Here is a 26,551-nt window from a genome sequence, read left to right as displayed (position 1 = left end):
TCTACCTCAATATGATAAAGGCCATATGTGAAAAGCTCATAGCAAACATCACATTTAATGGTGACAAACTGAAACTTCTCCTTAAGATCAGGAACAGCACTTCTGTTCAACATAGTATTGAAGTCCACTTCTGTTTAGTATTGAAGTCCCAGCCAGAGCAATTAGGCAAAAAAAAAAAAAAAATATATATATATATATATATATATATATACACAAACACACACACACACACACACACATATATATATACACGAATTGGAAAGGACAAAGCAAATTATCTCTATTTAGATATGATGTAATTTTACATGTTGAAAACCCTAAAGATTATACACATATACACATACACAAAACTGTTAGAATAAATGAATTCAGCACAGTTGCACGATAATAATTAACACACAAAAATCAGTTGTGTTTCTATATATTAACAGTGAAAAATTCAAAAAGGACTTAAAAAATATTAAATTTATAATTGTATCAAAAAGAATAAAATATTTACAAACTAACCAAGATTAAAGATGTGTACACTAAAAACTACAAAACTCCATTCAGTATGATATTGGCTGTAGGTTTGCTGTAGATGGCCTCTATCAGTTTAAGAAATGTCCCTTCTATACCAATTTTCTTAAGTGTTCTGATCATGAATGGATGTTGGATGTTATCAAAAGCTTTTTCTGCATCGATTAAGAGAATCATATGGTCTTTGTTTTTTAATTTGTTTATGTGCTGTATTACATTTATAGATTTACGTATATTGAACCAGCCTTGAGACTCTGGGATAAAACCGACTTGGTCATGATGTATGATTTGTTTGATATGTTGCTGGATTCTGTTTGTTAGAATATTTTTGAATATTTTTGATCTATATTCATTAGTGATATTGGTCTATAATTTTCTTTTCTTATTGGGTCTTTTCCTGGTTTGGGAATCAGGGTGATGTTTGCACTGCTGGTGGGAATGCAAATTAATACATTCCTTTTGGAAAGAGATATGGAGAACACTTAGAGATCTAAAAATAGATCTGCCATTCAATCCTGTAATCCCCCTACTGGGCATATAACCAGAAGACCAAAAATCACACCATAACAAAGATATTTGTATCAGAATATTTATTGCAGCCCAATTCATAATTGCTAAGTCATGGAAAAAGCCCAAGTGCCCATCGATCCACGAATGGATTAATAAATTGTGGTATATGTACACCATGGAATATTATGCAGCCTTAAAGAAAGATGGAGACTTTACCTCTTTCATGTTTACATGGATGGAGCTGGAACATACTCTTCTTAGTAAAGTGTCTCAAGAATGGAAGAAAAAGTACCCAATGTACTCACCCTTATTATGAAACTAATGTAGGACCTTCACATGAAAGCTATAACCCAGTTACAACCTAAGAATAGGGAGAAAGGGGAAAGGGAGGGAGGGAGGGGGAGGGAGAGGGAAAGAGGGGGATTAATGGGATTATACCTGCGGGGCATCTTACAAGGGTATACGTGAATCCTAGTAAATGTGGAATGTAAAGGTCTTAGCAAAATAACTAAATAACTACAAAAGCTATGTTAACTAATGTGATGAAAATGTGTCAAACGATCTATGAACCAAGTGTATGGTGCCCCACGATCATACTAATGTACACAGCTATGGTTTAATAAAAATAAATAAATAAAAAAAAACCTACAAAATATTCCTGAGAAAATTAAAGAAATCACAAATCAAGGGTGTGTTGCTTAATGAAAAGACATACCATGTTCAAAGACTAAGGAAATATTTTTAAGATGTCAAGATTAACCAAAGCAATCTACAAATTTAATACAATCCCTTTCAAAACCGAAATGCTGTTTTTTTTTTTTTTTTTTGCTGAAATAGAAAAATACATTCTAAAATTCATACGCAATCTCAAGGGACTCTGAATAGTCAAAACAATCTCAAGAAAAAGAAAAAGTTGGAAGTCTTATACTTCATGCTTTCAAAACTTCGTACAAAGCCATAGTAATCAAAACAGAGTGGTAATCGAATAAAGATAGGAATGTAGACCAATGGAATAAAATCTACAGCTCACAAATAAACCCTCACATATATGGTCAAATGATTTTTCACAAAGGTGCCATGAACATTCAATGGGGAAAAAAGATCTCTCCTTTTTTTTTTTTTTTTTTTTTTTTTTTCAAAAAATAGTGCTGGGAAAACTGGACAACCACATGTAAAAGAATGAAGTTGCTTGAGTATGAAAATCAACACAAAATGGATCAAAGATCTAAACAAGAGTTAAAACTACAAAAGTCTTAGATGAAACATAGGTGAAAAGCTTCATGACATTGGACTTGGCAATGATTTCTTGGATATGACACCAGTAGATGAACTATATGAAAATTAAAAACGTCTGTGCATCAGAGGACACAATCAACAGAGTGGTTGTGTGTCACAAACCTACAGGATGGGAGAAAATATTTGCAAATCATGTATTTGATAAGAGGTTAATATCAAAAATATAGAAAGAACTACAACTCAACAACTAAAAACCAAACTACTCAATTAAAAAATGAGTAAAGGACTTGACTAGACAGTTCTCCAAAGAACTGGCCAATAAGCACATGAAAAGATGTTCAGCTTTATTAATTATTAGGAACACTTACATTACTTTCATACATTAAATGAAAGAGAATTGATAATTTTACAATATTAACTGTTTCCCTTTAAGAACTGTCTCAAAATTTATATTTCCTTGTACAAGGTTTGTCGTTTTATTTCTACAAGTTCTTTTGAAGGCTTATTCTGAAACTATTTTAAAATGGGTTAACAGTCTATAGGATATCTCTTCTCTAATTATATTCTGTAAATTATTATCTCCAGTGTGTACAGGAATATAGAGATATATATCTATGTATGATAATGCCTATGGTTTATTTCATCTGGATATTTTGAAACTGGGCCACTTTACTGAGTGTTTATTAGTTTAACAGTTTTCTAATTGATCTCCGTATATTTTTCTATGAAGACAAGCATGTCATTAGTAAATAATGTTTTTCCTCCTTTCCGATATTTATGGCTCCTATTTCCTTTCCTAGCTTACTACATTAGCTAGAACATGCAGAATGATGTAAATGAAATATTCTTCTATTTCCTATTACACTAAGTGCATTTTAAAAGTCATGCATAGGCGTTAAAGGCAAGATTAATCTACAGAGATTGAAGCCAGATCAGAAGGACCCAGAACAGAGAGGGGGAAGACAAGACCACAGTAAAACAAGAGCCTTCCCAGAAGTGGGGTGGGATATTCTGTATTTCAACTGGTGTCACAGCTACACAAGAGTCACTGGCCTGCATACTTGAAACTTCTGAGTTTTTATTGTATTCTTTTATACCTTAAGGTGATTAAATAAAAAATGAACGAGTTCTATGATGATGATAATGTGGCTGTTCTGCTTTGCCAGACTTCTGTAATGAATAATATTAATATACTACTTCTTTTTCCTATGTTTTATCCATTTTTAAAGAATTACAACACTAAGATATGATCATTGTAGAGAAGGGTTCAAATGCAATTAAGCATTATGAAAACAAAAATATAACAACTGAGATGCCTACACAGCAGAGATTACTATCAACATTTCTACTTCCCCTAAACACTGACCAAAATACTTGTGCACACATCATGTGTGCATGCCTATCACAGAAATTTGTACGTGTGTGCTTGTGCATGCCTGCATCATGTTACCAGTTGCTTAAAACATTTCAATGCCCTACAAGTGTCTACCAGGGGTGTCCAACCTTGTGGCTTCTCTGGGCCACATTATAGGAAAAAAGTTGTCCTTGACCACACATTAAATACACAAACACTAACAAAAGCTGATGAGCAAAAAACAGCTCCATGCACCATTTTCATCATATCTGACACCACAGAGAAGCAAAAATGTCCTCACACATGTTGCCTGTGGACCGCAGGTTGGTCATGCCTGCATCTGACAAATGTGTTAGTTTACTCTTGCTGTTTAGTGACCTAAAACTAATCTATCCCCTTATAGTTCTTGAGGTCAAGACACTGAAATGAGTTTTACGGGGATGAAATTGAGGTCCTGGCAGAACCTCCCTCCATCTGAAAGCTTCAGAGTAGAAGCTAGTCCCTGCCTGTCCACACACAGAGAGCCTGTGTGTCCTGTACCCCTTGGTCAGGCCTTCCCTGCATCTTCCAAGCCAGCAGCACAGTACCTTCTTTCTTACTGCTGCATCACTCAGGCCTTTTCTCTTTTGTCTGAAATGCCCCCTCCCCCTCCTTTATCAGGATCCCTGTGGTTATACTGGGCCACCTCTGTACCCGGGACTATCTCCCATCCCAAAGTCCTTAACTTAATCACACCCACAAGACCCCTTTTCTATGTAAGGTCACATGCACACGTTCTAGGGATCAGGGCCTAGGTGTCCTTGGGGGTCACAGTTCAGTTACTCATACCCCACCCAACTCTCAGTCTATGCCCTACAGCCCTCACCTCCTGCATTTTGGTTGTGTCACTCTTGTCTTGGTTCCTTGAACACATCATACCCACTGGAGTATCAAGGGAAGGGAGAAACCACTCTGTGTAGCAGAGGGTTAGAGAACTCCCATCCCCTGGGGGAGCTTGACAGGGAGAAAAGAGCCAGCAGCACTGGGGACTGTGCTATTTAAACTGCCTAGAGAAGACCCTCCAGGGGCCAGGTGTTCAGTGAGGCATCTGGAGAACAGAAGCCACCAACAGAGGTAGTGCGCTTGGGTGATTCAAACCTTCCTGTCTCAGGCCCACGCCATGCCCTGAGACTCCTGTGTGCCTGTGTGGAGGGTGGGCTCAGGGTCCAGGTGACTGTGGGGTGAACATGGTGGCATGCAGACTTAAAGGTCACAGGTTCACATGCCACCAATTGATATGCAGGTCAAAGGAGGATCAGAGCACCGGACATGTCTCTCATCAGCAGTGCCACCTAGCCCTGGAACTCAGGAGGATGGGCCAGGGGGACTGGGACAGCGTCATGAGAGACCAAAACCCAACCACACTATCTCTTCAGAGACTCCAACCACCCCAGCATGCCCAGGGAACCCAGGGTGGGGGTGTGCCCGACACTTACAGCTGTGGACAGCCTGGATGCCAGCGTCATCTCCAGATTCCCCTTCAGGCCCACCAGGGGTGGCACCAAAGTCAAAAGGTCTTTGACTTCCATAAACACAGGCCAGTGCTGGGGGTAGGGGGGAAGAATAAGGAGATAAATGCAAACACATTTCAAGCTTCCTGAGAGAACCTTCTGCAAGCTTCTTTTCACTTTCTATAAAATGAACAAGACAGAGTAGTTTCTTAAATGGCTTTAAACTATAAACAAAAGAATGATGAAACCATGAAATGTTTTAATACCATCTACTCAGTCAGCATTAGCAGCCTCAAGCAAGCTGGGGGCTGGGCCAGCTCAGAGGTCATCTGGCACTAAAGAGGTCATCTGGTCTGCAGGATATATTTTGCAAAGAGGTGACCCAGTTACTGATTCCAAAGCTAGGGGATTTCTCATGAACTAGAACATTGCATAACACCTGGCAAGAGGGCAGGGGCTGAGGAGTGGCCCTGTCTTCACCCGGGGCTGTCGTCCCCAGGCTCCCATGGGCCCCACCACTCTGCTCCCAGGTGCTGGCACTGAGCTGAGGCACTGCCAAGCACTCCGTGGGGTTTGGGATTTTTTAAATAAGATAGAATACGTCTCCATCCTATGTCTCTATTAAATGTAAAAAATTAAATAAATAATTAGATGCAGGGCTTCATGCTTCAGTAAAAGGGGAAAACATTTATTTGTGGAGATGAAAATGATTCTTACCTGTTCAACATGCAATTAGATTGCTCCCCAAAATATTTTTTTTTTTTTGTAGTTTTGACCGGGTCCGGGTTTGAACCCACCACTTCTGGCATATGAGGCCAGCGCCCTACTCCTTTGAGCCACAGGCGCCACCCACCAAAATTAATTTTTAATATCCCATCTGACCCTACTGATTTACTTTCCCTGCCTGGCCCTGATAGAGTTGTATGGTTCCTACTCTAGAAGTTTCTGCTACTTTTGGAATTCGGGGCCTAAAAACAAATGCCTGTCTCCTCAGCAGGGAGACAGGTGGCCTGGGGTCTCCTCTGGACCCTAGGCCAGAAGAGTCTCCCAGAAGCAACCTAGGAATGGCACCCCAGGCCTAGAGAAAATGGAGAATGACCTCTCAGTTTCTCGCTTAACCTTCTTTATCAAGCTGTGAAATTCAGAGTCCTGACCCAGCCCTGACAGAGTTCTGAGTCTGCTCTCTCCTAAAACTCCAGAGGGGGTGTGGGGCTCCAGCACTCTCCCTGGAGGCACAGCCTGTGCTTATGGGGCAGCAAGACCAACACAATCCCAAGCCAGCCTGCTGTAACCACATCCTACTCTGCACCTACCTCCTATGCCACATGCTGGCATGACTCTGCCTACACAGAAGTCTTGGCTAGTGCCAGCCCCTAAGTGACAACAGACTCCTCTGGGCCCATCCTGCCCTGAAGCCTTTCTCCCACTCTCCCAGCCAGTACCTTTTGGATGAGTTCCCAGCACATGCTGGGGCCTGTCCCCCAGTCGCTGACTTCTCCCAGTAGGTGGGCCCCACTTTCTCTCTCTATGGGGTATCCTGTCCTCCCATACTGACGTAGCATACAGAAAACACCTGCTAAGATGGGCCTCTGAGATGCCATCCTCATGGTCCTGATGGTCCCAGTGTGGTCTCTACCATGGGCCCCTGCCTTCTCTCCTGTTCTCCTCCTCTCCCATGTCCCCGCCCTCCCATGGCTGACTTGCCTCTACTGCCTTCTCCACATACCCATGTCTTTTAGACAGAGGCTTCAAGGGGGTGAGGGAGTGGGAGGAACCTTGACTCCCAAGATCCCAGCCTCCTTGCCAGTGGTCACCAGGGTGTGAGTTATGCTAAGTTTCAGGCCAGTGAGATCTGCAAAGTGTTATCTGGACACATGAGGTATCACATAAGCAGGAGGGAAACGATTCTGAGGCAAAGTTAACAAACAAGAGACCTAAATACATATGTTGAAGTCCCAATGCCCAGGACTTCAAAATATGACCCCTCTTTAAAGAGATAATTAAGGAAAAATGAGATCATGAGGGTGAGTCTAAGCCAGTATAACTGCTATTCCCTTAAGAACAGGAGATCAGGGGAGACACGCACAGAAGGAAGACCATGTGAAAACACAGGGAAGACAGCGTCCATAACCAAGCCACCAATACCTTCATCTCAGACTTCCAGCCTCCAGAATTAAAAAATAAATAAATAAATTTCTGTTGTTTAAGCTACTTAGACTGTGGTACTCTGTTATGGCAACCCTAGCAAACCAATACAAACGGTAAGGTGGGAAAGTGCTGGGAACACTGTTAATCCAGGGAAATAACCAGTTCTGGAGCTGTTCTATTTCCAGACTTCTTCACAGAGGTAAGAAAGAAGTGTCCTCGTTCTTCAGCTCGCTCTGAGGTGGGTTTCCTGTTGTGCACAGCCAAAAGCACACACACTGACTAGGACGAAGGCCTGTGCTGTACCTCTCAGTGCCCCTGGTTCAGAGTCTTACAAGGGTCAGACCCACAAGTCCAGTTGCTGACGGATCCCTGGACACACATAGGCACCTCCAACTCAAGATTGCTCCTTGCCATCCCATCCTTCCTGCTCTGCCAGCCAGGACTCAACCCCTTCTTGTCTCCAAACTGACGCTCAAGTCATTGTAACTCTAGTAAATTCTGCCACAGCCTCCTCCAGCAGCACTTTACAGACATGTGTCCCTGGTACAGGTGAGGCTGAAGAAATGGCTCTTGTACATGGGGGCTTTGAATTACGACCACAGCCTTTCAGCTCTCCCTCACTGACACAAGCTTCACTCTCTGGGTCATCTTTAACAACACACCAGGATTGAGTTTTGTGACACAAGATGATCAAGCCACTCAGACACTTGCAACCCTTCACTGCCAACCCCACTACCAAGTATACTCAACACGCAAGTCTACGTCCTCCAAAGCAGATTTGCAAGAACACAGTTCAGAGTGCCTGAAGAATGGCCAAACGGCCAAGTTAACAGGGGTTAGAGGAGGGCTTGAGACTGGCCAGGGCACAGAGAGGCCATACTCGGTGCGCAACACAGGCCCCTGTGCTGGGCAGACAGGGCCCCTCACGCCTACCCAGCGTTCCCTCCCCACGACAGCAGCCACCTGTTCCCCACTATTCACAAATGCACAATACCATTTATCTATGCTGGCACACACATCCCTTTGCCTGGAATGTCTGCTGCTTGCTGAAAATTGTTACATTATCCTCTAAGGTTCAATTCAAATTGCCCTGCTTCCTCCACCTCTTCACAAATGCTCTGACCCTTGGGAAGAATGAATGTTCCCAGTTCGTTCACAGGCCTCCACTCTCGACTGACAAATACGTATAAGCAACTGAGGTACTAAGAAGAGGGGGCCGGGTATGGTGGCTCATGCCTGCAATCCCAGCACTCTGGGAAGCTGAGGCAGGAGGATCCCTTGAGCTCACGGGTTCGAGACCAGCCTGAGGAAGAGTGAGACACTGTCTCTTCTAAAAATAGAAAAATTAACCAGGCATTGTGGTGGGCAGCTGTAGTCCCAGCTACTCAGGAGGCTGAGGCAGGAGTATTGCCTGAGCCCAAGAGTTTGAGGTTGCAGTGAGCTAAGCTGATGCCATCCATAGCACTGTAACCTGGACAACAAAGTGAGATGCTGTATTAAAAAAAAAAAAAATGGTAAGGAAGAAGAGAGGATTCTTCTATGCTCCGTCGTGAGGCCCCAGTTGTAAGGGGCAGTGGATGGGTCAGGAACTAATGACAGGATGGAAAATCTCAAAGCCATCCTCCACACAAGGTGGACAAAGGTCATAAAGGGAAGACTCAGGGCAGTCTCTCTCCCCGACATTGGCAGGGTGGTTGGTCTCAGGGACTGGTGGACAAGTTCTTAAAGGAGACCTCACTGAAGCTATCAGTAGGAAAAGACAGGTATCTAGGTTGCAAGCCCAAAGAAGCACACATTTTCTAGAGACAAACTGGCCAATATGCAATGGGTTATCCTAGCCCTGAGGGGTTAAGTGGCCTAAACACTGAGACATGCAAGAAGAAGCCACCTTGGAGGCATTGTGAGCCCACACTTGAAGGCTAGATGACCCTGTGAGTACTGACCATCCCTCTCCACCTCAGACACAGGCACATAGTGAGATGCTGTGTGGCTGTTAGGAAGAGAATGAGGATGGCCTGTACATTTAGGAACATGATGTCCTAGTAGATTCAAAAATTAAATTTATAAATTAGAAAGCATTATACAGTATGATTCCATATATTTACAGGAACACAGAAACCAGTCTCGATAGATACACATAATGTTGAAGAGACAATGGACACCATCTGTCACTTATGTGTATTTTCTAGTCTTTCTAAAATAGCACACTGATTCTGTAAATAGACACATAGAAAAACACTTCAATCACTCAAACACCCTACCTGAAGCCCAAGGTATAAAAAGACTATGAGGAGCAACCCTCTCCCAGCAAATTCCCCTCGCTGGCCTGGACCCCACACCAGGTTCTGGACCTTGCCTTTCCACACAGGACTCTGGAAGGGTGGGCCCTGTCACCACACAAGGACCATGGCACACACACTCCATCGTCTGGCCCTCACAACTCTATGAGGTAGGAGCTTTCATTATCCCCATTTTATAGATGAGGAAACTGAGGCAGCAAGTGACTGGAGAATCCCCTCTACTGGTGAGCAGAAGACCCTGCCGAGTGAGCCCACGTTCTCTGGAAGTAGTCAGTTTAAGCCACCCAAATGGGTGAGGCTAACCTCTGGGGAGGGTCTTCAGAATCTTCATTGCCCTGTGAATGCCTGGCACTGAAGTGCCCAGTATGCCCTTCTGCCAGCCCCACTGACCCTGGGGTCTGGGCGGCAAGGCCAGGCCCAGGGTGGCTGTCCCGCCTCAGGAGGTCCCGAGTGTCCCCAGCCTGCCCTGCCTTGGGCACCAGGAGGCTCTGATCCCTTTCTCCCCCCACCCCCGCCCCATTCCCACCACCTCTCAGACACCCAGTACGCACTTGGACGGTGTTCATTACCAGACCAGCCATCATCATGCCAAAGCCAGACAGCAAGAAAGGCACCATGATCTGGCACGTGACGGTCAAGAAAGACTCAGGGAGGACGCCATGGGGGAACCGGGTGAGCTCACAGCTGAAGCCTCGCAGCTTCTTGCCCTGAAAGCGGAACTCCAGGTTCAGCTGGGTGAACACCATGGTTAGGCCAGGTACCACATTCCCAGGAGAAAGCAGTCCGAGCCTGTCCTCCTGCCAACACCAGGATACTCTTCTGACGAAGTCCACGCAGACAGAGGCTTCCCAGTTGCCAGGTACCCTGTGCCTGCACAGGGCTCCCGACAGCCCCTGAGCCGAGGGCCAGCACAAACAAATGAGGGACAAGGGCCAGGTGACTCCGGGCCTCTTCCTGGAGACTCTGCCAGCCCCTACTGTCCACTCCTCAAAGGGCAGGCTCTGCTCAGAGAGGCTACGTGTTCACTGGATCCTCCCTCTGCCAGCCTGCCACAGAGGCTCACTGTCCCCAAACACTGACCTTGACAGCAGCCCAGCCCACACCAGCTAAGGCTGAACAGAGAGCCTAAGTGCATGTGAGGCTGGCCTTGGCAACCACCCATGCAGAAGTCTATCACCTCTTGCCGCACGTGTATCCTGGGCTGCTCTGCTCTTGGCAGAGAAGGGCTTGGAGAGACCTCAGCATGAGAGAAACCACCTCCTCAGACCAGGAATTTTATTCCTCACGGTCAGTAGTCTGCAGGTCCCCAAGAAGGAAGCCACACCCAGTGGTCACTCAATCCCAGTGTCTAGGGGCTCATGGCCAAAGGAAGGGGCTGTGCTCACAGGAAAAAACGCCAAGAAGGACCAGCCCTACTGACCACCCTGACTCAGAAGAGTGGCTTTGAAACCCCTTTGGCTCCTGGAGTTCTAATGCTGCGTATGTGCCCTGCACATTCCACAGGCACCAGGAATACAATGTCCAGGCCCAAGGGGAGGGCAGACCAGAGCAGGGATGGGGGCCATAGTCAGCTGAGGCCCAAAGCAGAGGGTCATATTCACACTTATGGGCCTCACGGGGGTACCCACCTAGTTTGGGACTCACTTCTGCTCCCACTTCTGAAGCATCACCCTCTTAGCATCTTTCCTGGTTCTCCCCCACCAGACAGTCAACCCACTTTCAAGTCCAAACCTCAGCCTGGCATCCACAGATTGTACCAGTCTAGAACCTAACGGCCTCCCCAAGACTATGGCTCTTCCCCACATGCCCTGAACTCCTTTGGCTTCCCACTGAGAGCTGGGGTTTCTGTCCCTCCCCTCTACTTTGTGACTGATAGCCTGACAAGGAGAACATGGAGGAAGAGACACTGCACCAGTCAGTTTCTGAGCCTTGTGCTTGAAAACCAGCCACCATGATGGGAGGAAGACCAAGTGGTCACACAGAGAAGCCCTTGTCAGTGGTATGGCCAATGGCTCATCTGAGGACTCCAGAGACAGCCAGTAGCAGCATGCCCGTCATACAAGTGAGTTTTCCAGGGCTGCTGCCAGGGAAACATGGCAATCCTCACCAAGCCCTGCCCCACTTACAGATTTGGGATCAAACTGAACTATTGGCTTCAGATAAGCCACTAAGTGTCATTCTTGTCACTTAGCAGTACGTAACTAGGGCTCAGGGGAAGCCCCCTCCCCTTCCTTGATTTTTCTTATTTCAGTTATACCAACGACTCCCAAGCCTCTCTCTCAGGTCAGCCTCTCCCTGAGCCTTCAGACAGTGTCTCTAACCCTCTTCTACGAGGGACCCCAAACTCAGCCAGCTTTTCCCGGCCATTTCCTCCACTCCCACTTCTCCCCAGCTGCACACTCCCAAGTGGTTCTGCTAGAAACCAACCCTTCCTCTGGCCTCAGCCATCTCGAGCCCCCATCCAATCTGCCTGGAGTCCCCAAGTGTGTCCCACAGATGTCCCCTATGCTCCAGCCCAAAGACACCATTTTCACCATGACCCTGATAACCTCTAATATATCTCCCACAAAAACCCCTGCATGCTCTTCACAAGCACAACCCCTACATGAGAAATTCTCTCACCTAGAATCCTTGGCAGCCATCAGTATACTGCCCGAGAGAGAGGGATTCTGGACCCTTTTTTAGTCTGGGAAGACATGTCCATTCTAGCCTTTTCCTTTTTGGGGAAGATCGTTCCTTCAAGTGAGATTCTGAACAGGAGGAACCAGAGAGAAATGGCATGTTTCTGTGAACAATATTGCTAAAGCTGGCTGCTGAAGGGTGTTGATGGCCAAGGGCACACAGCCAAGCAACCTCCAGAAGAGTGACTATTTTCTTCAGGGGTCACTACCTCTTGTATGGTTTTGGATGTGGTCACCATAACATGTCATCACCCTCATCAGCACAGAAGATGTGGAAATAAACCACCATATGTATAATCTCATGTAGGGAAATGTGTCCAATTAAATACGCTACAAACCTTTACAAAAACTTTTCCCAAGTTTCTTTTAAAAACTGAATGAAAAATAAAGATGAACAGGGGCAGCTCCTGTGGCTCAAAGGAGTAGGGCGCTGGTCCCATATGCTGGAGGTGGTGGGTTCAAATCAGCCCCGGCCAAAAACTGCAAAAAATAAATAAATATGAACACACAAATGCATATGCATAAAAGGTACAGAAGACATATACCAAAATGTTAAAAGTAGTTGCCTTTGGGTGGGGGAATTATAAGTAACCTTTATTTTATGATTTTCTACTCTTACTACTGTGATTGTTTGCTTTTATACCCATCAAAAAATAAACTTGTCACCAAAAGCAATAACAGAATGTAATCATGTGAGAAAAATAACTTTCCTGTGAAACTTGAGAACAAAACACATCAACACAGCTTATGGGTCATAATCCAGAAAGTGATTTAAAAATAGTTCAGTAGCACAGTAGAAAAATCCCAAAGAGCTTGAACTAGACTCCAGACTGCACTGAGCCACACACAGAACCTGTGTTAAGCGTGGGGTTTGAGGGAGACTTTGAACATTTCCTTCCCCTCTGGGGCAGCACAAGATGGGTGGTGGTCTGCCTGCAGGTGCAGGGCTCATCAGCACTCTCAGGGGTGTCTGGGACAGGCAGCCTAGGCCCCACAGACCCCAGGATCAGCAACTGCAGCTTAGACCTGGGTTTCAGGACCACAGGCCTTTTCCCAAACTCTCGTTCTTCCAGGTGGTGGTATTTTGGGGGAGCAAGCACAGGGCTTTGGAATGCATATGAACATTTGTAGCTTTCACCTCTGACTGCCCTAGGAACTGCTCATTTTCCCAGGAGCAATTTCCACACAAAGGCCTCCAATTCCTTGCTCAGGGTCACTTGACATGGGGCAGGTTCTAAGCCAGGTGGTCATTCTTAAAGGCATAATAGTTCTACCCTCATCATGTTCAGGCCTCAGTGATGAGGCCAATTGTATTTTAAATAACTGGAAAGGATCTTCATCATCTTCTGCTTTCGATCTCTGCTGGCAAAACCCACACATGGGTGAAAATGAAGGACTTGTGCACTCGTCTGCCCTCTGCAAACTAGGCTGCTCCTGCAGCTCCTCCAAAGAGCCCTCCTGCTGCTCAGGCCTTCCTCTTCAGAACCACTCCTACCACTGGACCCACAGCCCTCATTGCTGTCCCCACGGATGCTCACAACTGCCAACACACACCCCACTGAGCACCACGAGGGCAGAGCCGGTCTGGTTGGCCCATGGCATATGCAGTACATGATGCCTGATGAGTGAATGAATGAACAAATACACAAACAGAATCACAGAAACAGAGAAAAAGAAGCCCTGCCCACCCCCTGCGGGTAGAGTTACAAGAGGCTGAAAATGATCACGATGACCCGCTGGCCTGACATCTGATGAAACCAGAAGAGCCTCAAATAGCCTCACTGCAGGTGCCCCTCCTAACTCTGTTCCCATGGATAAGACTTCCAGACAAACAGCCCTCCTACTCACAGGGCAGGCACTGTCTGTCCTTGTCCCTGGCTTCCGTTTCTGTCACCCTGTGGAATTCCACAAATAAGCCAATCCCATCTCCTGCAGGAACCAGGGGCGCCCCACCCTCTTGTTACCACAGCCCCTGATGGCTCCCTCTGTCCCATGTGGCCCTGCCAGGTGTGCCTTGTCCTCCTCCCGAGGCCATGAGTATGTGCGGTTAACAAGCTGCCATGGCTCTCAGGTGTGCAGTGCTGGGCATGGTGTGTTCACCATCCCCAGAGCCCCAGGATGGGACCCTCACTGCAGGGTGGAGCAGAAGCCATCGAAATAGGGTGGGCCGTCAGCCAGACACCCCCACAGCCTTCCCCTCCAGCCACCTGCTTGCTCTCCTGGCCTTTCCAGGTTGTCTCATGTCTCTGAAAGGCCATGAACCCTGCCGGAAGACATCACCCCAGCCCATTCCTCTCAGCAGGTGCTCATGATGCTCATTCCAGCCCACTCCATGAGGCCCATTCCTGACCACCCCTTATCTTTTTCTGGAGACTCTTCACATTCCTGCCTGCTCCATGCATTCCAGAGGGTAATTCTGTCAAACTTTGAGAAAGGGATATTACTTGGGTGAGCCTGGCCTAATCCAGCAGGTTCTTCAAGGGAGTGGAAACTGCCTGAAATGAGAGAAGGAGGAGTGAAAAATATTCCACATAAGGGAGATGTCTCCACTGCTCCACTTTGAAGATGGAAGTGCCAGGTGGCAATAAGCAGGCATGACCTCAAGATGACAAGAGCTGCCCCTGGCTGAGACCCAGTAGTCCTGCATCCATGAAGAATATAACCACGGAGGCGAGTTCTGACAAGAACAAGCTTGAGATTGGGTTTTCTCCCAGCGGCTCAAGAAGAGAACTCACCTGGCCAGCATCTGGACCTTAGCCTTCAAGCCCTCAAGCGCCAACCCTGCCCACAATGGGCCTGCACTTCCAACTTACAGAACTGTGAGTTAAGCAATGGCTGCTGTTTTAAGCTGCTAAATTTGTGGTAATTTGTCACACAGCAAAAGAAAACTGATCCATGTGCCAAGTGTGGCCAAATCTTCTGATGTTAAAAGGAGCCGAATATGGACTTCTAATGAAAAGTTCCCATTTTTTTGAATGTTTGCACTAACTGAACATTACCTGACCCAACGAGCCACTCTTCAGAGCAGCACATTGTCTGTAGATGGCCACCTGGAACTTCTGATCTATGTGTATGCCATTCAAAGAGCAGGCTCGTGGCAGAGTGAAGTCTCCCCTTCTTCCTGTGAACACATCCCTGCCTCAACATGTGTTGTCCCATGCAGGTATGTCGGGTGGGGACCTATAGGAGAGATAGTACCCCTTTCTAAGGACACAGGCTCAGAGTCTTAAAAGAAAGATAAATCTAATTACCAAAAGACTGCACAGTAAGAAGCCACTAAAAGCAGAGGTAAAAGATAAATGGAAGAAAACTGAGAAATATATTTACAGTCCATATCGCAAGTAAAGAATCAATTCCCTAAGACACTCAACCTCTCTCACTCATAATAAGAAATGTGAGTCCAGCTACAGGATGTGGTGACCAGCAGCCTTCGGGAAGGCCACCACCTTCCCTGCCTCCATGTGATGTACTTGTGAGTTACTTCCCCTGGAGTGTGGGCTGAACCCAGCAGCCCACTTATAACAGAAGCAGAACTGAGGGACTCCACTGCTGTGACTAGTTACCAGAGAAAGTGATTTCCATCTTGCTAGCAAGCTAAGTTCTTTTCAGACTGCATGTTATGGTGAAATGGCTGCTGTGCTGGGGACGTCTATGTGGGGAGGCACTGAGGGCAGCCCCTGGGGACAACAGTGAGAACTGAGCCCTGCATCCAACAACTGCCAAGTGTGACCATGTGGGTGAACCTGGATGGCGACTGCAGCCCAGGGAGAGACCCTGAAGCAGAAAACCCAGCAAATTCTGCTTGGATTTCTGGACCAGAGGGACCCTCAGACAGTAAGTATGCACTACTGCAGTTTTTGTTAAGTAGCAATAGAAATCAATACAATGAGGTACAGTTTTCCATCCAGCAGATTGTTAAATTCAAAGAGGTTGAAAATAAACATGAATGTCAGGAACAAGCACTCCCTTATTGTTCTGGAGTAAATGTGACAGTCCTACTACCAGATAGTGACTTGGTGATGTCTATCGAAGTCCCAAATGCACATACTCTTTGGCCAAGCATTTCTACTTGCAACAATCTCTCCTACTGATTTACTCAGATGTGTATAAAATGACATATGTCAAGATTACCCTTTTGTTAGTTATATTCTTTTAGGTTGTTGATATGGGCAGAATCGTGTCCCCCTCCAAACTTTCATGCTTATGTCCTAACACCCAGCACAGAATGAGACTGTTTTGGAGACAGGGTCTTTAACAAGGAATTAAATTAAAATGAGTGCATTAGGGTAGCCCTAATCCAATATGGCTAGTGTCCTTATTGAAAGGAGATAGGACACACACACACACAGAATAAAAACCATGTGAAGACATGAGTGAGGCCTCAGAAAGAACTACCCCTGCTGACACTGATCTGGGACTTCCAGCCTCCAGAACCATGAGAAAATAAATTTCTGTGGCTTAAGCACCTCCCCACCCCCAGGCTATGGTACTTTGTTACGGCAGTCAAAGTGTTAAACATTAAAGTATGTCAGAAGGGAAATTGTTAAATAAATTTTAGAATAGCTGTACAATGATATCACATCATTCCTGAAATCCAACTCCTTACTTATCTCAATTACATGAACAAATAAAATATCTTTTGAAGGTTAACTTAGGTTAAATTTAGTCTCTGTCACTAGTAAGTAAAAGAATCTAACTCAATTCACCAAAAAACGGCATCTGAGAAGGCCTGCACCATGTCCATTAGGCTGGACCTCACATGCAGCTGCCTATTATTTAGATGACATGAGACAGGGTCCCCTTCCCAAGTTCCCATTTACTTCCTTCTTAACTCTTGGTTCAAAAGCATGCCAGCCCAGGTTTCATGCCAACCTCAGGCCTGCAAACATGAAAGGCGCAGTTACCCGGAAGCCAATGGACAAGGCACTCGCCTTGCTGGACTCAATCTTCAGTGATTTGAGGGCCACACTTTGGGTCTCAGGGACCTTCAGAGGTCCACCCCTTGAGGCTGCAGGGAGTCCTACTATGCTGGGGAGGGGAGGTGGCAGCCCCAGATCCCATAGCCTGCCACAGCCATCTGGACTTCACTGTCAGGTCTCTGTCCCATCCTTATGACCACAGCTGAACGTGTGACAGCTCAAGCCTGGCAGACACAAAGCAACAGGACTGTGAGGCTGAGTTCCTGACTCCATTGGGCCAGGACCCTTCAGGCCCCATCCAGCCCACAACCCTTGACTCAGCTCCTGCCCTATATGCCTCTTGCAACCCCAATTTACAATAGTGTGTTGTTTAGTATGCACACGTTTGAGAACCAAACATAAATACAGAAGAAAGCAGTAAACATATATAAATTTCAGTCAACAAAAGTAGTGAGGTGAGGACCTCTGAAAATTCTCTTCTCCATAAAAGCAATAAAAAAAAAACCTGCAAAAAGTGTTGGAATCAACTCTTCAGAACTCTAAAACTTAATCAAAAGCTTGTGACAACCCGGGAAGTATCTATTCAAGAAAAGCTACAGAGCTTAAAAAGAACAGCAACATTGTAACATACATGATGCTGGAGATGTTGGAAATTTCCTCAGTACCACTGTCCTGCTCTGCTGGAACTCTAAAAATTAACAGCCCACAACCGTGCTGACTGCAAGCAGCCTGTAGGGTGCAGAATGGGGTTGGCACTCTTTCAAATTCCCATTCCCAAAGAATTAATATTTGGCCTATCTGGGGTTCCCTGGAAGACCCCACTTATAGGGCAGTCTCCATGTCATCACATTTGTAGTTCACTTAGTCCAAAAATCCTTTGCCCTGGGGGAAGTTAGGCAAAAACAATTCTAGGCATGGTGGGCAACAACTGGGGTAAATAACAGACTAAGGAAAAGGCTTAAAAGGAATGGGGAATGAGATGACTACAGTACTTTTGAAAAGTCCCCACACTCTCCTGGGAGTGAAGAAGGCCACCCATGGATATAGGACATTGCTCATGCCCAGGGCTGGGCACACATTCAGTAAATACCTGAAAGGACCCAAACTCTGGCCTCTTCAAAGGCTTTGCACAAGCAGGAAGTAAAGGCTAAGGTAAAGGCTAAATGCTGGTGTGCCCCTACACACAGAACCCCTTGCTCAAGACTGGGAGACTTACTGGTTCCTGAATCAGGCTTCAGGAAAATCTATAACCAGTCATTAGCTGACCACTAAGCAGAGATTTCAGTGGCCATGTACAACAAAGAATGGTGCATCCTTAATAGAATTCATTCATAAAAGTCACAAACAACAAACCTGGGGAGAAGGAAAAGTCTCATTTCCAGAGTTGTCACATTATATTATTTAAAATGTCCGGTCTTCAACGAAAATAAAGCAAGATGTGCAAAGGAAAAAGAAAGTATGGCCCATACACAGGAAAAAGACAATTAACAGAAAGTTTCCCCAAGGAAGTCTAGACATTGGACTAACTAGACAAAAATGTTGAATTGACTGTTTTAAATATATACAAAGAACTTAAGGAACTATATCTAAAGAACTAAAAGCAAGCCTGGGAATGATGTGTAATCAAATATGTAATATCAATACACATACAAATTATTTTTTTAAAAAACAACCAAATAGAAATTCTGGAGTTATAAATTACAACTAGAATTTAAAATTAGTATATCAACGAATAGCTGATCTGAGCAGGGAGAGTAGTTCAAAGAACCATTAAACTAAAAGACAAATCAGAAGAGATTTTATTCAGCCTGAGGAACAGAAATTAGAAAGAAGAAAAGGGCCTGCAAGAACTGTGGGAATATCAAACATACCAACACAAACGTAATGAATTTCCCAGAAAGTGAGGAAAAAGAAAAGAGGGACAGAAAGAATATTTGAAGAAACAATGTACAAAAACTTTCCTGATTTCATGAAAAGCATTAACTTACACAACCAAGAAGCTTGACGAATTCCAAGTAGGATAAACTGAAAGAGATCACACCAAGACACAACAGGAATCTTAAAAGCAGGAAGGGATCACTTACAAGGGATCCTCTGTAAGATTATCAGCTCATTTTTCATCAGAAACCACAGAGGCCACAAGGCAAAGGCATGACATTCAGAACATGACCGTCAACCAAGAATTCCATAACTAGCAAAATTATCATTCAAAAATAAAGGAGAAATTAAGAGATTTCCAGATAAAAAGATGCCAAGAAAGCATATCACTAGCATACCTGCCCCACAGAAAGCAACCATGGTAGTCTGCCAGGCTGACAGTAAGGCTCCCAGGACAGTAACTCAGATCCACATGAAATATAGGGCACTGGTGAAAGTAACTATACAGGCAAACTGTTGTAAGTGTAAACATATTTTTTGTTAGTAATTCTTTTTCTCTGGTCTGATTTAAAGACAACTACATAAGTCAAATTGAAATTTAGCTCTTATCAATCCAAACTAAATGATTATAAAATAGGGTGCTGATTGTAATGCAAAGGACAACTACTAAGAAATAAAAAAATATATATATTAAAAGAAATGACAAGAGAATGAAAATGATACACCAGAAAATATCTATTTTACATAAAAGGATGTAGTACTAGAGAAGTGGAGAGGGAAAGACATAAAACATAGAAAACAAATAGCAAAATGGCAGAAATAAATTTTATCTTATCAATAATTCTATTAAATGTAAATGGATAGGTTGGAAGTAAAAGTATTTAAAGAGGCATACGGTGCAAATAGTAACAAAAGATGGCTGGAGTTGCTTTACTACTAATAGGAGGCAAAATAGATATTAACACAGGAATTCTTATTACAGACAAAAAAGGATATTTGGTAATGATAAGGATAAAACAATTATAAACATGCATACACCTAACAACAGAGCCCCAAAATACATTAAGTGAAACCTGACAGAATTGAAGAAAAAGACAATTGAATAACAATAGTTGGATATTTTAATACCTCACTTTCAATAATTGATAGAGCAAGTAGAACATTAACAACAACAACAAAAAGACTTGAACAACATTATACACCAATTTGATCAAACCAACATTCAGCTATGTAATGTTGTATCCAAGAATAGCAGAATATACATTTTTATCCAGCGTACATGGGACATTATGCAGGATTAACCTATGGAAGGCAAGAAAACAAGTTTCAATAAATTTAAAAGAAGTGAAATCCTGAACAATATGATATCCTCTAACTCCATAATACTGGAGATTTCAACACCCCTCTGACAGAACTGGACAGATCCTCCAAGCAGAAAATAAACAAAGAAACAATGGACTTAAATAAGACCCTAGAACAAACAGGCTTAACAAACATATACAGAACGTTTCAACCTAATAAAGTTGAGTATACATTCTTCTAGTCAGCCCTCAGATCATCCTCCAACAGTAATCATATCTTCTCAGACCACCATTGAATAAAGTTTTCTACTCAACTCAACTTAGTTCCAACAGAAATGTTCATACCCACATGAAGTCATAGAAACTAAACAACCTTATAGTGAACAACAGCTAGGTTAATGACAAGATTTCGATTTCTCAAACAAAACAATGATGAAGCCACAAGCTGTCAAAACCTGTGGGAGGGAAATTTATAGCATTAGATGTTTTCATCCAGAAAACAGAAAGAATACAAGTCAACAACCTAATGGACCATCTGAGGAACTGGAAACCCCAAACCTAGTAGAAGAAAAGAAATAACGAAAATCAAAACAAAATCAAATAAAATCAAGAACACAAGAATCATTCATTGCTTGAAACTCAAGAGAATAAACTGAAAACATAGAACTAATAAGAGATTTGGTGAAACGAATCCAAATGACATTAATCTAGAAATATGAACACGTTTATATCAACAAGATCCCATTAGAAAATATGGAAATGAGACCTCATTGATCACAGCAACTAAAAGATAATATGCCTTAGAACTGCAAAACTTTACTGAAATTAAAAAAAAAAAAATCAGAGCAAATTCAGAGGGTATGTCTAAGAACTTGCCATATATATGCTAATTTTTATTGTTATTAAAAAAAATGTCCCTTTATATTTTATTTTATCCTTTTGCTTTGAGTTCTGGTCTGAAATTGTTGCCAGTTTTGTTTTCTTTCTCTTTGGATCTGTATTGTCAGGAACAGACTGGCTGCTACTGGACTTCATTTGGTGTTTTGAGGGTTTTTTAAAATAGCAGTTTAGAGGGTTGTATTTTTAAATTTAATGCTTAGTTTTTAAATAAGACTATTTAAACAACTTGCACTTCAATGGTTACATCGTATTTTATGGCTACTTATTTACTATGTTTTCAAGCTTGCTGCATGGACTTCTTCCTATTCTGTTTTTCTGTGTTTTAGGGTTTTAGGGTCCCTTTCAATACAGACTCATCTCAATATCAGAACTACAGAATGAAACTATGTTTGTTTGTTTTTTTTAAATCTGGTCCTTCCCACCCTTTTCCCACTGTATGGAGATTAAATAAACTTTATTTTTCCTTACCTGCAAAAAAAAAAAAAAAAAAAGAATCATTCAGAAGATCAGCCAAAAAACAAAAAAGCTGGTTTCTTTGAAAAGATTAATAAAATCGATAAACCCTTGGCCAAATTCACCAGAAATAGAAAATTAAGATCTCTAACAAACCCAAGTCAGAAATGAAAAAGGGGAAATAACAACAGATACCTCAAAAATACAAAGGATCCTCAATGATTACTATAAAAAACTCTATGCCCAGAAATTTGAAAACGTAGAAGAAATGGACCAATACCTGGAATCACACCACCTTCCTAAACTCAACCAAAAAGAATTAGAAATTTTGAATAGACCTATATCAAGCACTGTAATAGCATCAACTAGACAAAATCTTCCCCCCAAAAGAAGATCCCTGAACCTGATGGTTTCACACAAGAGTTCTACCAAACCTTCAAAAAGGAATTACTACCTATATTGCATAACCTATTCCAAAACATAGAGAAAGAAGGAATCCTCCCCAACACATTCTATGAAGCAAATATCACCCTAATTCCAAAACCAGGAAAGGACGCGAGAAAAAAGGAAAACTATAAACCAATACCATTAATGAACATTGATGCAAAATTATTCAATAAGATGCTAGCAAACAGAATACAGCTACACATTTAAAAAATTATACGTCATGATCAGTTGGGTTTTATACCAGGGATGCAAGGTTGGCTCAACATGTATAAATCCATAAATATAATTCAGCACATAGATAAAAGCAAAAATATCACATGATCACCTCATTTGACGCAGGAAAAGCATTTTACACAGTTCAGCATCTTTTTCTGATAAGAACACTTAAGAAAATAGGCATAGAAGGGATATTTCTTGAACTGATAGAGGCCATCTACAACAAACCCACACCCAATATATTGATTGAATGGAGTAAAACTAAAAATTGCATTGACTATTCAGAGTTTTTTCTGGTTCTATATGAAAGAAAGTTCTTCAAGTTCTTCCACGTATGATACTGGTACTTTGACTGAGGATTGCATTAAATCTGTAGATTACTTTGGGTAGTATGGACATTTTAACAATGTTGATTCCACTTAGAACTAGAAGCATTTTCACTTAGAACTAGAAGCAGACAAGGATGCCCACTACTGCCGCTGCTATTCAGCACAGTGCTGGAAGTTCTAGCCAAAGTAATCGGGCAAGAGGAGGAGACCAAAGGTATTCAAATGAGGGCAGAGCATGTCAAACTCTCACTTTTTGTGGATGACATGAGCTTATATCTAAACCATCCCCCCCACCAGAGACTCAACTACAAAGCTCTGAGAAATGGTCAAGCAATACAGTAATGTCTCAGAATACAAAATCAGTGTCCACAAATCAGTAGCCATCATATATGCCAACAATGGTCAAGCTGAGAATGAAATCAAAGAAACAATGACCTTCACAGTAGCTTCAAAGAAAATAAAATACCTGGGAATATATACCTGACTAGGGTGTGAAGGATCACTATAAAAAGAATTATGAAATCCCAAGAAAAGCAATAGCAGAAGACATTAACAAACGGAAGAAAATACCATGGGAAGAATCAACATTGTTAAAATGTCCGTACTACCCAAAGTGATCTACAGATTTAACGTAATTCTCAATCAAAGCACCAGTGTCATATGTTGAAGAACTGGAAGAACTTTCTTTCATATGGAACCAGAAAAAAATCCAAATAGCCAATGCAATTTTTAGAAATAAAAATGAATCTGGAGGTATCATGCTACCAGACTTCAGGTTATTCTACAAGTCTATAGTGATCGAAACATCATGGTACTAGCACAAAAATAGTGATACAGATATGTGGAATAGAATAGAGAACCTAGAGATGAACCCAGTATCATATTGACATCTGATCTTCCATAAACCAAACAAAACAGTAGGGAAAAAAATCCCTATTTAATAAATGATGCTGAGAGAACTGGTTAGCCACATGTAGAAGACTGAAACTGGACCCACACCTCTCACCACTGATTTTATGAAGAAGACAGCCTTGGCAACTGCAACAACATTAAAAATAAATACATAAATCATCAACAACCTAAGAAAGCTTCTGCATGGCTAAAGGTACAACAATTAAAGTAAACAGACAGCTTTAAGAATGGAAGAAGAATGTGGCACCTGTGGCTCCAGGAGTAGTGTGCCGGCCCCATATACAGGAGGTTGTGGGTTCAAACCTGGTCCTGGCCAAAAACTGCAAAAAAAAAAAAAAAAAAAAAAAAGAATGGAAGAAGATGTTTGCATGCTATGAATCAGACAAAGGGCTGATAACTATAATCTACAGAGAACTCAATTAATTGACACAAAAAAAGAGCAAACAACTCCATTTGTAAGTGCGTAAGAAACCTGAACAGAAACTTCTCTGACAATGACAGATGAATGGCCAATAAACACGTGAAAAAATGCTCATCATCCCTAATCATCAGAAAAATGCAAAGCCAAACCACCCTGAGATATCACCTAACCCCAATGAGAAAGGCCCACATCACAAAATCCTGAAGCTGCAGATGCCGGCTTGGAGATGGGGAGAAGGCAACACTTTTGCACTGCTGTTGGGATTCCAAGCTAACACAACCTTTATGGAAAGAAGTATGGAGAATTCTCAAAAAACTAAAAGTAGACCTCCCAGTGAGCTTGCAATCCCATTACTTGGTATCTACCCAGAAGAAAAAATATCATTTTACCACAATGACATTTGCACTAGAATGTTTACTGCATCTCAATTCGTAATTGCCAAGACATGGCAACTCAAGTGCCCACCCACTCATGAATGGATTAACAAACTGTGGTATATGTATACCATGAGTACTATTCAGCCATAAAAGAGGATGGAGACTTTACATCTTTTGTATCTACCTCAATAGAGCTGAAACACATTCTTCTTAGTAAACTATCAAAAGAATGGAGAAACGAGTGTTCAATCTAATCAATACTAATATGAAACCAATATATAAACAACTACATGCCCACACAGAAGAAAAACACAAGTGTATTCTAGGAAGGGGGGAAGAGTGAAAGGGGAAAGGGGAGGGAGAAGGGTGACTCTTAACTTCTCACCTAATGTGCACAATGTTGGGGTACAGCAAACCCCTTAGATGAAGGGCTCAACTACAACTTGAACTTTACCCTTGAAGCAAAAACAACGTAGCCTAAACATTTGTACCCTCATAACTATCTGAAATTTTTTAAACAGTGAAATCATACTAAGTGTGTATTCCAACCACAATGGAATGAAATTATAAATCAATTTAACAGGAGAAAATTTGAGAAATTGACTAATATGTAAAAATTAAACAACACATTTGTAAACAGCTAATTCATCAAAGACAAAACCACAAGAGAAATTAGAAAATTCTTTGAGATGAATGAAAGTAAAAATACGACATAATCTTCCACATTAAGTAACATAAACTAGAAAGGCAAACTAAATCCAAAGGGAAGATCAGCACCTGTGGCTTAAGTGGCTAAGGCGCCAGCCACATACACCTGAGCTGGCGGGTTCGAATCTAGCCTGGGCCTGCCAAACAACAATGACAGCTGCAGCCAAAAAATAGCTGGGCATTGTGGCAGGTGCCTGTAGTCCCAGCTACTTGGGAGGCAGAGGCAGGAGAATCTCCTGAGCCCAGGAGTTGGAGGTTTCTGTAAGCTGTGATGCCACAGCACTCTATCCAGGATGACAGCTTGAGGCTCTGTCTCAAATATATATCCAAAGGGGGAAAAAAAGTAGAAGTAAGAAAGAGTGGTAATAAATGAAACAGAGAATCGAAAAACACAAAGAGAAAGTCCATAAATACAAAAGTTGAGTTCCTGAAAAGATCAACATACTTGATAAACCATTAGCCAGACTGAATGACCAAGGAAAAAAAGAGAGAAAATCCAAATAATTAAATTAGGAATGAAAGAGGAAACATTACTACCAAATACACACACATAAAAATAATCATGAGAATACTATGAATTATAAGCCAACAAATTAGAAAATCTAGATGAAAGACACAAATTACTAGAAACATAAAGACTAAGAAACTGTCTCAAAAAGAAAAAAAATTAATAGATCTACAACTGAACAGATTGAATTGGTAATCAAAAAACTTCTCACCAATAAAATAAAACAAAAAGCCCCAAACCAGATGGCTTCAATAGTTAAGTCTACCAAGTGCTTAAGGAAGAAATCAACACTAATCCATCACAAACTCCAAAAACACACACACACAAAAGGCTCAGCACCTGTAGCACAGTAGTTACAGCGCCAGCCACATACCACCAAGGGTGGCAGGTTCCAACTCGGCCCGGGCCAGCTAAAACAACAATGACAACTACAACAACAAATAACTGGCATTGTGGCGGGTGCCTGTAGTCCCAGCTACTTGGGAGGCTGATGCAAGAGAATTGCTTAAAGCCAAGAGTTGGAGGTTGCTGTGAGCTGTGACACCACAGCACTCTACTGAGGGCAACACAGTGAGGCTCTACCTCAAGAAAAAAAAAATAGAGGAGGGAACAATTCCCAACTTAAGACCAATATAAAGAAAACCCAAGAAAATTACCTTGTGCCTCATAGACACAAAAATCCTCAGCAAAGCACTAAAAAACTGAAGCCAGTAACATATAGAAAGGCTTTTACAACACAAACAAGCAGGATTTTCATAGACTACAAATGCAAAGTTGCCTCAATATATGAGAAAATCAACATAATACACCATCTAAAGCAGGGGTCCTCAAACTTTTTAAATGGGAGGCCAGTTCACTGTCCCTCAGACTGTTGGAGGGCTAGACTATAGTTAAAAAACAAACAAACAAACAAAAAAACTTTGAACAAATTCCTATGCACACTG

At 42.7% G+C, this 26,551-nt stretch overlaps 1 protein-coding gene across 2 annotated transcripts in view; it reads right to left on the bottom strand.

Moving 5' to 3' along the window:
- LOC128577457 (solute carrier family 41 member 3-like) overlaps positions 1-10,395 on the bottom strand; it is a 36,148-nt gene extending 25,753 nt beyond the window's left edge. For both annotated transcript variants that reach the window (XM_053579691.1, XM_053579692.1), the window contains exons 1-2: positions 10,109-10,395; positions 5,095-5,202 (exon numbers count right to left, since the gene is read on the bottom strand). In XM_053579691.1, coding sequence (XP_053435666.1) covers positions 5,095-5,202; positions 10,109-10,303 — 303 coding nt within the window. In that variant the 5' untranslated portion in view covers positions 10,304-10,395. The remainder of the gene's footprint in view (positions 1-5,094; positions 5,203-10,108) is intronic.
- Between the last annotated feature and the right edge of the window lie 16,156 nt (positions 10,396-26,551).

This window comes from Nycticebus coucang, chromosome X (assembly GCF_027406575.1).
Source record: "Nycticebus coucang isolate mNycCou1 chromosome X, mNycCou1.pri, whole genome shotgun sequence".
NCBI lineage: Eukaryota > Metazoa > Chordata > Mammalia > Primates > Lorisidae > Nycticebus > Nycticebus coucang.
The sequence above is the reverse complement of the archived record's forward strand: the minus strand, read 5'-3'. Positions and strand labels throughout refer to the sequence as shown.